This window comes from Rhagoletis pomonella, unplaced genomic scaffold (assembly GCF_013731165.1).
Source record: "Rhagoletis pomonella isolate Grant_MI unplaced genomic scaffold, Rhpom_1.0 Rhpom_scaffold_00010, whole genome shotgun sequence".
NCBI lineage: Eukaryota > Metazoa > Arthropoda > Insecta > Diptera > Tephritidae > Rhagoletis > Rhagoletis pomonella.
Genome location: NW_023458564.1, coordinates 36381635 through 36396020, shown reverse-complemented (window position 1 = coordinate 36396020; position 14386 = coordinate 36381635). Strand labels below are relative to the sequence as shown.

Below are 14386 nucleotides of genomic sequence, written 5' to 3'. Positions count from 1 at the left end.
AGTTCGATTCGATGAAAAAACCGACGTCGGAACGACGTTGAATTTTGTCTGGAAAAAAACCACTTCACTTCGACGCCGTTTCGAGTTCAACCAAACGACTTCACCAGGGCGACGTCGTAACGGCTTCACCAAAGCGACGTCGCAACGACGTCGTTTCGAGTTCACCAAAAAAACGACTTCGCCAGAGCGACGTCGTAACGACGTCGTCTTCGCCCTGTGGCAAATTGGGATGTGATTGTTGTTTCATGTGTATTTATTGTACCGCCAGCACCAACAAATCACACGCTCATTCAATTTAATTAAATTCCACTATTGATATTTTGGTGTGCAAAATGTACTGACGTACGGTGTTATGAGTGCATATATGTATATGGCGTTGAGAGTAACGAGACGGTCATCTGTATTCATAAAAAAGGTGGCTTTGAACTCAAAAGAATCGTATCAAACTCACAACTCGTTCGAAAGCTTAAATAAAGCGACATCCACCGATTGTGGGAAACTAAGCATTAGGCACATAGTACCTCATGGTGAATAGGACGAGCTTCTTCTTACCAGGATTAATAGCAAGTGGCTGACAAGCAGACCAATTTGTCTTTAACTGCTTGAAGTCAATTAGCTTGCTCAGAAACTTACCCTTTACTACAAAAGCTTCGTACGGGAAGAAAAAACGTGTACCTACTCAAGAAAGGAGCTGCAAATGCATCCAGTACATTTGTATACGTGTATATGTAGCGGGTGCCAAAAGCTCAAAACTACACAGTAATTTTAGTTTAAATTCTATTTTATTTATTACTTCATTTCCTTAAACTTTTATTTTCTTATGAACCAAGGACATTTTCTTATTCATCTCGATATGCTATTAAATTCATACTTTGCTTATTAAAAAAAGTATATTAATTCTAGAACTTATGATACAAGTGTGTATTGTTATACAAAATTTTAAGGCGATCATTACTATCAAATTTGTAGGGCAACGTATGGTTTTCGCTCCATAAGCGCTTGTATTGTAATTCATATGTCTGTACAAACTATGTACGCATTCGAATAGTTACTTAATATGTATGTGTATATGAAATACTCGTATTTCATTCAATTAGCACAATATCATCAAGATCGGCTGCATATAGACCATTAACATCAGTCTGCGCATTTTCTGCATTTGCCTCATCACTCGTTGGCGCCAGCGTCAGCTGTTTGTATGCTCCCTCGATGGCTTGCCTTTGCATATGTACACCCAATTGTGAGATCAACTCCAGAGCCTTCACATCGGCGTTCAACAATGCAAACTGGTGTATGACAGCCAGATGAGGGAATACACTGCCTAGAACCGCTGTGGTGCCTGCATTCATTTTAATTTGTTCGGTATTTTCCTCCTGATTAGCGCTGCTCATCGCGCAAGGAGTATTTGCATTGGTGTTGGGTGCACTACCACTGGAGTCTTTGGATTTACTCACTACCGTTGTAATTTCATCGTCAATTTCGATGGCACCATCTCCCCCCTCTTCCACTTCGTCGTCATCGCTGAGCACACAATCAACGCTATTTTCACTGCTTTCTCTTTGCACTTCACCACTTTTCTTTGCCGTTTCTGTATTCACTGTTTTATCAAGTGCGGTGATTGTTGAAATTTCTGTCTGCATGAAGTTCGGCAGCGCATCTTTAAATTCGATGATAATATCTTCCACGGCAAGCTCACCGTCTGTCGCATTCGGGTCGGTCGTGCCCAAATCTTCGTCCGTGTATTTGTATTTGCTACGAAAGCGATCCAACCATCTATACGATGGTCGGAAGCTGGGCAAATTTAGTAAAGCTGCCATTTTTAATGCCGTGTCCTTGAGCGTCTGATTGGTTATTCTTTTGCGCAGGCGCAACTCCCTACAGCGCTCCACCCACTGATGCAGAATGAAACTAATTGCGCTCATTTCGAATTTGCGTCGCTTACGTGTCATTTCTTCAATAAAGTTGGTGGCATCAGACTCGCTGAGTGTGGCCAATTGCTGGAGCAGTTCATTCTTGTGTTCGAGAATGCGTCGAATTTGTGTGGCACAACAGTGGAACAGCTTTGCCAAGCGATTTCGTGAAACGCTTGTCTCATCATAGTAGTGTATGACGGCAATCTTCTCGTAGAATGTCAATATGTTGCGCTCGTTGCGGCTTTTCACCTGAAAGTAATAAAATAAAAGCGATTACTTAATCGTTATTGTTCTGTCATAAAATCAGTCAGCAAAATGAGGAACTCTTATTAATCAACTCTCCAAGGCAGGCCTTTTTAGGTATAGGACCATATCTTTGGAAGCTGTATTAGAAGACATTCTACTATTTGAAATAAAGGAATAACTGGAGCATGCGTGTAGCGGTGTACTTGGAGTAAAGTTTAATTGATACTCCGTCGAGAACGGAAGGTCTATCGCCTAAAGAGATCGGTAAAAGGAAAAGGAAAAAATTTAAAAACTAATTTAATGAGTACCGTTCAGAGTATCAGAAAAAATATGTGTTTATAGCAGCATAAAATTAAAAAATAAAACAATTTTGAATCTACAGTAGACGGAATTTTCGTACTCAGGATAATAAAAAAAATCGTCCTTTGAACTAATTATCTCCACTAATATCAAATTATTTTAGTTACTTGGTACTCTTTACAAACAAGAAAAGTACCATGTAACAATAACAACGAATGCAGAATAAAGATTTAAATTTTTATTTCACAAGGCCTTAGTGTGCGAAATAATTAAAATAGCGACCTCTGAAAAAACTTAAAAAAAATCTGAAATCGATAGTACTATCGAAATTATATCAAATTTTTATTTTTTTTATGAAAATTCCTAGTGTTAGTTGGATTTTTGTTGTTATGCGTTGTATTTAAATGTAAGTTCAATATTTTTATTTGTATTTTATTATTTGTTGCTGTTTTTCCACTATAATTTTTCATTAAAAGCGGCCTCAAGCTCACTAAAATTATCGAGTATAAATTATAAACTTCTAGGCTTGTTATTAATAATAATAGATAATAATAGATTGGCCCTTATACATATGTTAGTGTTTGGCCGAGCTTCTCCTGCACTGCTAACACACTACACACTGCTAACCACTACAGCTAGTGGCAAAAAACTGGCTTAAGTGTTTACAATTCACTGGAGCCTTCATTTTTCACTCAATTTGATGATTTTTTTTTTAATAAAAGCTAATAAAATTTGCAAGAGACCAGTTGGGCCTGATTTTTGAATTTTCATATATTACATTTTTAAGTGAAAAGTGCAGGAAAAGTAGCAATTTTGAAGAAAATCATTTCTCCTGTTCCAGATAATAAATATTATACATATAAGAAAAACTAGTTGAAAACCATTGTAGGGTTGACTCAAAACGAAAAAAGTTAAAACAATTTTAAATGTTATAAAAAAATGTTCACCAAAATTATTATTATTTTTTGGTTTTTACAAAAATTTCGGGTATGCAGTTTTATAGATCATTAAATTTTAGCACAATAAATTGCAAGTTGCAAGTGGCTAAGAGTTTGCCTTGCTTTTTAATAATATAAAAAATGCATTTATTTCCCATTTAGCATGCAGATATGCTCGAAATGTTAACAAAAAAAAAAATATTAATAATCAACGCGACCTCTTAGCCACTTTCAATTTGCACTTTATCATACTTAAATTGAATGATCTATAAAACTGCATACCCAAGGTTTTCTAAAACCTAATTTTTTTTTTTAATTTTGGTGAAATTTTTTTATAACATATACAATTTTTCTTGTGAAACTTTTTTCGTTTCGGGGGAACGCTACAATTGTTTTCAACTAGGTTTCATTATATAATATTTATTAGCTGGAAAAGGAGAATCGATTTTCTTCAAAATTGCAACTTTTTCGCCACTTTGCTCTAAAAAATTTAATGTAAGCAAACAAAAATTCAAAAATCGGGGTCAACTGGTCTCATGCTAGTTTTTTAAGTTTTATAAATTAATGAAATTGGTTGAAAAATGAAGACTCTAGTGAATTATGAACAGTAAATTCCAGTTTTGAACCACTGTGCAGCGGCGGCTTGTTATTGCATTAATAAAAAATAACTTAGTTTAATTAGCGTAAGGCTTGCGTTGCTATCGCCAATAAAGATACTAGCTTGTAATTTTAGTTATAAGTTTAGTTTGTTTAAATAAATAAATAAATAAACTTAGTTTAACGTTTAAATTACATACAGACTGCCACAAAACGATAGAAAGGCGTTTCATAAATTTATTCATAAAGCAGTATAGCTCATTATATAATCAAAACCACGATAAAAATATAACAAGGTAAAACCATTTTTAATTTTAAAATTCTAAACTCAAACTCACACACACATTCTCATTTTCAATATCAAACAACCCAGCCAGCAAGAAAACGTACATTTTACGAACATTATGTTTTACGAGGGATTCTCGTATCGCCAAAAAGTTAGAGAAAAGCTCGTAAACGATAAAAAAAAATATATAATAGAAAGAGGCTTGTAGTAATTTGTCAGCACAAGAAAAAATTTTAGTTTTGTTGACAATTTTTCTTCAATCACAATATTTTATAAGTAAGTAGTTTGATAAATATTCAATTTAAGTGAATTATTAAGTATGTAATTTATTGGCAGACTGGTGCAAATGCAAAGGACGATCTACCACTTTCTTTTATAATTAAACTTCTTGTAAGTAGCTACTACATATGTAATTCAAAAATACAAATTAATTTAACGAGTTTTGCAATTCTTTCACAGGCTGCGCGGCGCAACACTAAAGGATATAAATATTTTAAATGTAGATTAATATTTAAGAACGTGCTGGTGGAAAATTATTATAGATGAGGTAGCACTACTTTTCTCGTGGAAGGGAACTGGTACCAAAAGCAGAGCTATTGGTTTGGCAACGACTGCGGCAATAAGAAGTACGGATATTAATATTTTTTACCACTTTTTACTTAATTAAATTTTCCGATTTCCAATGGAGTTTAATTTTTCACTTTATTTTCTTAGGTGCTTTTCGTCAAAAATTTAACTCCGACGAAGAAGTTTTTATTTCCGTTTCAAAGAAGCACTTCCAATATGAACACGACCGGCAAAAAAAATTTGCAGCCTATCGGCAAAAAAGATAAAAAATAAATTCAGCTACTTTATAATATATATTAAACCCCTCTTATTTAATTGTTAATTTGTTAATAGATAGTTTTTTAATATTTATTTATCTGAAAATATCTTCACATATACCGTGCCGTGAAAAAAATATTGGCACAGAGAATTTTTCGCCATGAATGCAAAGTTTTTTATTCTGATTTCTTCTCTAATTGTTTTTTTATTAAAATATAGTTAGTATGAAGTTCTACTTTCAAATCAGATTTTTCTTCCATATAAAAAAAAAATGTTGCACATAATTTGCATGGAAGAAACTGCGTGAAAAAATTGCCAAAAATCAACGCGGTTTTCTGGCAACTTCAACCTTGCACTATGTTATACTAAAATATAATGGGATATAAAACTGCGTACTTAGAATTTTTCTCAAAAATCTGATTTTAAAGTAGGTCTTCATACTAACTATATTAAAAAAACAAAATGTGCGAGAAGAAATTCAAGTAAAAAACTTTGCATACATTGCGAAAAATTCTCTGTGCCAATACTTTGATCCGGCACTATAAATATTTATTAATTATAATTCCATTCAATAGAAGAACTACAATAATTTGAATTAATTAATTGCCTCTATTTTTAGCCTTCAAAAACAGTAGATAAAGCAGTGTAAAAAGACGCTTTTTTTTAACGTGAATTAATCGTTTACGAGACTCGTTTACAATTAAAAAACGGACGTAAAAATATTCGCATACGAATGCTTTTTCGATCCGTTTACGACTGGTCGTAGGCGATGCACAATTTAAAGCGAAAAAGTGCTCGAAAAAGAGTCGTAAACGGCTATCATAAACGATTTTTAATCCGGTTTTTCTTCGAGAAAATATCCAATTACGAGCTTGTTTACGATGATTTTGCTGGCTGGGAACAAAAATTGTGAACAATTTAATTTTTTTATTTTCAATTTTATATGATTTTAAAATGTTGGCAAACGTCAGATAAAAATCATGGCCGAAAAATTTATAGAATAAATTTATCTTGTAATGTTTTTATTATGATCAAAACCATAAAAATCCAAATTTAAATCTTTGTACAAAAATTAGAAAAATCAACAATTTTATCAAAATCTCAAGCATTTTAATTAGAACTTCTAGAAAAATGACTGCAATGCAGTTTTATAGCCAAATTTTAATAGAACATAGTGCAATTTTTAAGTTGCTAAAAATCGTGTTGATTTTTGAGAATTTATTTCCTTACAACATACAACAATTTTCTAACATACTTTGTATGGATGGAAATGCGTAACATGGTCAGCAGCTATCGATAGTTGGTAACAAATATCGATGGTAATATAAATAAAAAACTATCGATAATATCTATCGATAGTTTGACAGCTCTAGTCATAAGGTGTCCAAATCCAATTTAAGGTTTAGAAAAATCAGCAAAGTGGGCTTTAGTGAAAGTGAAAGAACAAACGGATATGTGCTGGAAATTGTACGATTTCAAATCGGTGCGATTTGCAAAATCTTGACAAAATCTCGAAATTTGGGACTGAATTGATGAATACATATAACCTAAATGATATGTGTTTCGCGATTTGCTGTATGTACATTAGGGTGGTCCAAAAATTTCATGTGAAAAAGTAAAGTCGGAATTTTTATGCTCTCTCCTCCTAGGATTGTTCTATACCGAAAACAATATACCCCTATTTTTTATTTTTTTTTACATTGTACGTAGGTAATTTGAAATTTAAACGAGTGTTCTTTACGAACTCATACCGAAACGTCCCACTAAGGGCTAAATCACATTTATTTTTGTTTAAGATCTAATATAAGAGAAAGGAATAGAGATAGCGCAATAATTTTTCTTGTAAATAAAGTTCAAGTTACGTCGATTAAAAGAAAACTGCAGCAAACATCAACACTCTTTACTTTATGGGCTGAAATGAGAGGCGACGTTGACCATGTTCAAAAATTTGTTGACCTTTAGCATTCTTTTTTGCTGTATTTCAAAGGAAAATTATGATATTCACAAAATTCAAATTAGTCTTGTAGAAATAATTATTTAAATCGTTTTCACCTCCTGCGAAAATACTTTATAACGTTTTTCATTGAATTTTCTTGTTTTTAACCACTCAGCCCTTATTTCAACCTGATGGTATTCCTCTAAGCTTTTCCTTATTCTGCGTTAATATTTACTACAATTAAAAAAAAAAAACAATGTATACAGGGTGTGCTAGACCATCGGTTCACCTCCTCTAAAATGAAAGGACTTTTTTTTATTGAATCCCGAAACAAATTTTACCAACTAAATCGAGGATGCTCTATATTTTGGTGGTATTATCGTCTTCCGGTTTCGACCGGATGTGGGTTCAACTGATCGGAAGTCTATTTTTTCTCTAAATGGCCTTCGAACTTAGGCTCGTCCTGGATTCCTGTCTAAAAGTGTTGATAAAGGCACTTTCGATTAAAAAGATTCAAACAGAAGTTTCGTATTTTTGTCCACAGAATCCAAATGTACATGTGTAATTTAAAAAATGGACTTCCGGTTAGTTTTACCCACTTCCGGTCCAAACCGGAAAAAAGTTTCAGACAAGAGGTATGTATTTTTACGTGCAAAATCCGAATCAACGTTGAAAATTGTAATCCTATTAAAAAAAAGGTCAGTATAACCCATTTGCATTCGAAACCGGAAGTCGGTAATACAACCGAAAGATAGAGCGTCCTCGACTTGGTAGTTCATATATTTTTCGTTTTCCAATAACAACATTTTGGTCCATTTTAAAAGTCCAGGACGAATTAAGTTCGAAGATCTTTTAAAGGTTGAAGACGGCGCTCCTGAGGAAAAAGTTTCAAACAAAAGTTACGTATGCATATCTAATTTGAAAAAAATGGACTTCCGGTCCACCCACTTCCGGTCGAAACCAAAAGTTGACAAAACCACCAAAAGATAGAGCATCCCCGATTTAGTCGGTAAAATTTTTGCGGATTTTAATCAAAAATATTTCCCTACATTTTAGAGGGGGTGAACGGGTGGTCTAGGACACCCTGTATAATACCCAAAGTCTGTGATCAGATCTGTACCGTTCGTTCGATTTTCGAAAATGAGGTTTGAAATGAGAGATACTAAAAATTTCCGACATGTGTCGAAGTTTGTGAGAATATAGGTTTTTTTAATTAAAATTAATTTTAAAAGAATTGGCGATGGTTAAAGAAACGGTGGGCTAAAGGAGTGGGGGCGTGGCAACTTCTACTCCCCATTTTACACAAACGCAGCCCCGACCGCCTAAACCCTCTATGGGGCCCTAGGAGCACAATTTTCACTTGCGCTCATTTCTGGGTGCTGAGATGTCTCGCATGGAGTGGGTTTTCATTTCCTCAAATTCCAAATCTTCTCGTATCGCTAAAAAAAAGTTCCAATTTCAAAAAATTAAATGTTACTGCACATCTACATATGTAGCATACGTGTTCTTTAATGTGACCTTAAAAAAATAGATGACAACCCTACTTAAAAATATTATCAGCCTGAAGTTTTCTAAATCTCTTTCGTTTGACACTAATATTTCGATATTTCATTTATGTAGCTTGTGTATAATTAAAACAAATTCGACTTTTAAAACAGGTGGCAACCCCTTTAAAAGTATTTTCAAACTAAAATTTTTTTTATCGTCTGGCATTGTTATACATATTTCAATTAACTGATGAATTAAGTTGAAGTTGAGGTTTTAAGCGGCAACCCCCTTAAAAATGTTTTTCGAACAAAAATTTCCTTAAATCTTTTTCGTATGACATTGTTATAAATATTTCAAGTAACTGATGAATTAAGTAGATATTTATTTTTTAAATACGTGGCAACACTCCTTAATATAGTTCTGAAACCCATTACCATTGATAACCATCGTTTATAAATTCATTTAATTTATTAAATAATTTTAATTCTACCTTTTAAACTGGGACAACCCTCAAACACGGCAAAAATATTCTAAATTCTTAAACCAAATATTTCTTAAACCTCTTTTGTCTGACACCCATATCGTGATACCTTATTCACTTACCAAATTCCTCTAATTAACATTGACTTAAATTTTTTAAACATGTGGCAACCCTCCTAAACGTACTTAAGATATAAAGCCTTTTCAAAACAATTTCGGTTGATATCCATAAATAATTTGAGCCTAATTTCTTAACTGGTGGCAACTCTTTTCGAAAAAGTAAAACCTTACTGAACATTGTCAAATTAAATTAACTTCACTTTCGACAATCGAACGGACGGTGCGGATCTGAGGGCATTGATTAGTAAATAGCTTGAGTTTATTTATTTAACGGGTGGCAATCCTTTAGAAAAAATAAAACCAGTTTGCACATCAACAGGCCAAGCGTTTTAATTTGACACCCCATTTATGAAAATCGAACGAACGGTGCAGATCTTTTATACTGCACAAAAAGTGGCTTCGCGTATTATATATATAGATACACTTTGACAAAACAGATCATAGAAGTCTACTTAGTAAGGACTATATGTAATCACTGAGTGCGGCCGAAGGCCACCTACGCAGAAAGGAATTCTATGCAAAAATAGGGGTGAGAGGTGCCACGCCCTTTGCTCTTGGGGCCACTATCCCTTTAACCATCGCCCTTATAGGAAAGCTTCCCGGTTAGGTTAAATGACCCCTGTCCGTATCTCAAGGTATGTCGATTTTTCAGTATTTCTAATGTTAATTCAATCAAAATTCACAAATAAGTCTTATCAAACGACGTCATTTAATGTGCTTTCATAGGACCAAAATAAACATTTCGTGATTCGCAGCCGTTCAGCTGGCCATTTTCAATAGCCCACGTTAATAGGGCCTGCCTCTATGTATGTGGTACGTAGCATTCTATCCCCATAAAGAGAGCGTGACTTGGCCTATGTTCATTTACATGTATGTACGTATGTGTCTGTTATTGCCACAAGTGGTGACATAAACTACTGTAAATGTTGGCAGTTGCAATGGCAACGAGTCTGTTTGGCTATTGTCAATGCGAAGATACACAAGTATGTATGGGGGGCATACACGTTTGGTGTATGTATGTAAATATGTACATATGTCTATTTAAATATTCAGTGCTATTTGAGCGTGTTGTCATTGTTATTGTTGTGGTTCTATTCGTTATTCTATAAAACATAAAAATAACCCTCTATGCGTGCGTTGTTTGACGTGGTTAAATAAATACAATGAAGGTGCACGCGAACGAACACTGCACCAACACATGCATGGCACTCGCACACGCATTCGAATGGAATGCTCAGAATTACATTCAAACATACATACATACATATGTACTTGTGTATTTTCATATCAGAGAGACTTTTGTGCGCTTTTTTTTACGATAAATGTGCTGTTGTAGCACAGCATACTTGTCAATTTAAGTATAGAAAATATCGCACCAAACCCATCTTTCTAGTCACTACCCACATTCAATGAACAAACAATGAATAAAGCAACGAATGAACGAGTAGGTTTGCATGAAAGTGCTGACCACGGCTGGACAGTTGATGCGGGTTTGGTGGGACACGACTGGACGCATGCAAGCTATGCATAATATTTTGCACGGTGCTCTAGCTGAGTAGGGTTGGTAGGTAAGACAATACTAAAAAAAAAAAGTGCCCACATTTGATATGGAAAACTTACCCCTTTGCTGGCGCGCTTGGACGGTTTAGTAGTCATGATAGCCGATTTGGTTATTGGTGGGTTTTCTAGTTAAGAAGCTGGGACAAATGACTGATGCGTTCAATTGTTCACGATTTAAAATTCTTTTCCGATGTACATACATACATATGTTTTTCTTGATGGAGGAATTGCTTTCTTTAAAACTAGCAAAAAACCGCTCGAAATCAAAAGTGCTGTCGTTCTTCACTGCGCTCAACTATTTTAGCGTGCGCGATTGTATTTATTTAACGCCAACTTCACTTTCCCACCTCGTGTTTCGTCACACTCGTTCTCGTTACACCCACTTGTGCTCTGTACGCAGTTTGACAAATCAACGAAATGAAGCCTTTGGTAAGACTACAGTGCAGTACTAGTATGACTTGCTGTTTTGTTTCTCATTAAATCGGTTGTTATTGTTATTATATTGTTGCATCGCTTGGTTACGAACGTATGCATGCGACGCTCTCAACACACACTTGCAGGTGTAGTTTAGCAGCTGTATGCAGCTGCAGCTTCAACGGTGATTAACCACTTGCTTCCGTAGCTTGGCGTTCTCTTTCGCCGTCCCCCACTTTTAGCAATGCGCATACGAACATGCACGTATGTACCTATTAACATACATATGTGAGAGCCAGTATGCAAGTATGCAAGTGTGCGTTGATCGAATACTCTTCTGATGCTCCCCAGTGCGCGATCAACACATTGCTCGATGTGCAGTATAGCTCCACCTGACGAACGGATACTGCCAATGGACGATGTTTCCAAACACTTTACTCGGCTCGCCTTGAGGCCTTGTAGTCGCGTCTCTCCTACTAGGAACGAAGTAGCAGGCACCTTTTATATCATTCGAGTAGGTAGTTTACACACTCCCCGCTTATTTGTTCTTGTTACTGTTGTTGTTTACTTATTTTATATTGATGTTCTCACTTGCTCCGACCCTTGGTCAATTCTATTCCGGCTCAGTGTACTTTAGCGCTTTGCCTTGCTGTAATGCTTAACTGCTGAGTAACGAGAAGCGACTAGTGACACTGGTGTTGGTTCGTGTGTTGTTTGGCCATATGAAATAAAACCCGTACAATATTTGTATGAGAAAAACCAACAACTGCCAACACATACAAAAGACAGCCACACGAAATCAGCAGCAACACTGAGCACAACAGACGTAAATACTTACATAAATAGTACATACGTATGTACATACATACGCAGTATGTCTATATCAGCCACATGGCAATCGCAACTAGAGTATGAATATATACTTACATTCATGCCTATATACACTTATAAGCGATAAGTAGAACAACAATAATACATATTACATAGCGCTAGGCAACAACACATGCATACAAACAATAATCGGTAGCGTATGCTATAGCAGACATAACAGCCAAAACGTCTATGTGGTAAATATATATATATATATATATAATATATATATGTATATGTAGATATGTATGTACAAAAAGATGTGCATACGTATACCAGGGAATGCCATTGTGGCATAGAGCAATGGGTATTTATATTCAGCCACTCCAACGGCAACGACAACGTCGACACCAACAACCACCTACAGAGGTGGCCAAAGTACGAGTAGTGGTAGTCGCCAACCAAGCCAAGTAAAACCCAAGCCAAACGAGCTAGTAGCAGTCGCAAACACACAAAAATACACCAACACAAATGTACAAGTGCACAAGATGTGCTGCTAATGCTAGAGCTAACGAATACAAAATATGTATTCCACCAACAGCTAAAACATTGGTCGGAGGGGGAGTTGTACGAGGGTGGTGTATACAATAAAAGATATCCACAAACACATTTCGAGACGGCAAGGCATGAAAACACCTTTGCATACACGGCAGACGCAATCATAGTATAGCCGCAGAGACACGGCAGTAGCAATGGAAACAGAACAAAATAAGAATATTTGTATGTAGTACATACGTATGTATGCATGTATAAACATAAATACCTACATTCATATACATACATACTTACATACATATATTATCGCTGCACGGTAGGCTTATGCTAAGTAAAATGTATTTGGATCGAATATCGAATTTGTATTGTTCATATTTCATATCTTCATATTTTATTCGAGTGCAATTTTGATTGATATATACATACATACATCTATACATGTATACATGCAATTTAATTATTTGAATTCATAGGGTAACTACCTTTTCAAATACACAGACGCTGGGATTGAGAAATAGAACTATTACCTCAGTATGCTTTATGAAGTTCTTAATAAGAACTAGACATAGGTATGTCGATTTCAGCGCTATCGTAAACAAACAATGTAGTAAAGAGACACAAAAAAAACCAATCTGGCAACTCTATGTATTCACGGCTGCTCTAAATACGCAAAGCAAGTAAAAACGAATTTTTTTATTTTATGAACTTTTCTCTCTACTTCTAAGGCAAGCAAGTTTACACTGGAAAAAAGTCCGTGTTTCTACTAAAAACTTCCTAATGGTAAATTAAGATTGCCTTAAAATTATTCCCGAAACATGCAGTCTTTATTCTAAGATAAAATATGAAAAATTTTCACATAAAAATTGTTTTTTTAATTTTTAGGCGACTTAAAAAAAAGGGGAAAAAGTTATCAATTCATTCGATATTTTTTTTTAATTTCTTATGTATGTTACTGGATAACTTTAGACCATGTAAACCGTTTTTTATCTCAAGCGTGGTCCCATACTAATTTGGTTAAGTCCCGATCATTGGTTCGTGAAGAAATTAATGGTACTCTTAAATTTTTATACGAGCATTGAGTCGGTTGTATTTTTTGCTTAAAAATCAGTTGTGCATAATTCATATTATACATAAGTAGTCCACTTGCAAAAAGCGTTATGTGATTTTATAAAAGTAAGCCATAAATTAAAAAAAACGTCTACAACAACAAGTAAAATCCAAATTGTATCTTTTTTTTTAATATCTGAAAACTTTGATAAATAAGACCTTAATAACAATAAAAAACAAAATCGCAGTATGGTAGTTTGTGCAAATTTTATATACAAAAGAATGAATATAGCGAGTTTTGAAACAGTAACTTTAACATAGCTAGCTTTCTTTAGCTTTTCGCGTTCTCTCTTCCATGAAGATTCATCTGCTTCTTTTTTACGACGTCTTTCACTATGTACCGGCACTACCGTTTTCTTGAAGTTTTCTAGGTTCTTCAGAAGATGGAGACTTTTGTACTTGTATAAATACGTACAATAAATATTAAGGCGACTTTTGAAAGTGTACATATTGTACATACCGTAAGTATTATAGCGACTTTTGCTAGAGTAGCTAACATTTGATGCTATTTTTTTCAGAATATATAAGGATTTCGCACTGTATTGTTAGTGGACATGAAACTACTTTAAATACTGGTACGCTAACCACCAAAAACTAAAAATCGAAAATTTTTACATAGAGCACTTTGCTACCACTTTTTTGGCTACTCATATGTACATACATACATATGTACATGCATGCATTCCCGTCGAATTTGGATTCCCCCGAGCCCGGGATTAAAAAAAAATTGCGATATTTCCACTAGAAACTGCTCCTTCGTTATAGGCTTTTATACGATAAAGAAACCTTGCACGAAAAACTCTCAATCGCT

General features: G+C 34.7%; 1 protein-coding gene across 1 annotated transcript; it reads right to left on the bottom strand.

The window, feature by feature from the left end:
* Window positions 1-804: 804 nt before the first annotated feature.
* On the bottom strand, window positions 805-11882 carry LOC118746303. Its single transcript, XM_036480148.1, has 2 exons — window positions 10750-11882; window positions 805-2162 (listed from the first exon to the last, which is right to left on the bottom strand). Exons 1-2 carry the CDS (start codon window positions 10783-10785, stop codon window positions 1086-1088), a joined length of 1113 nt encoding a protein of 370 aa, XP_036336041.1. The 5' UTR covers window positions 10786-11882; the 3' UTR covers window positions 805-1085.
* Between the last annotated feature and the right edge of the window lie 2504 nt (window positions 11883-14386).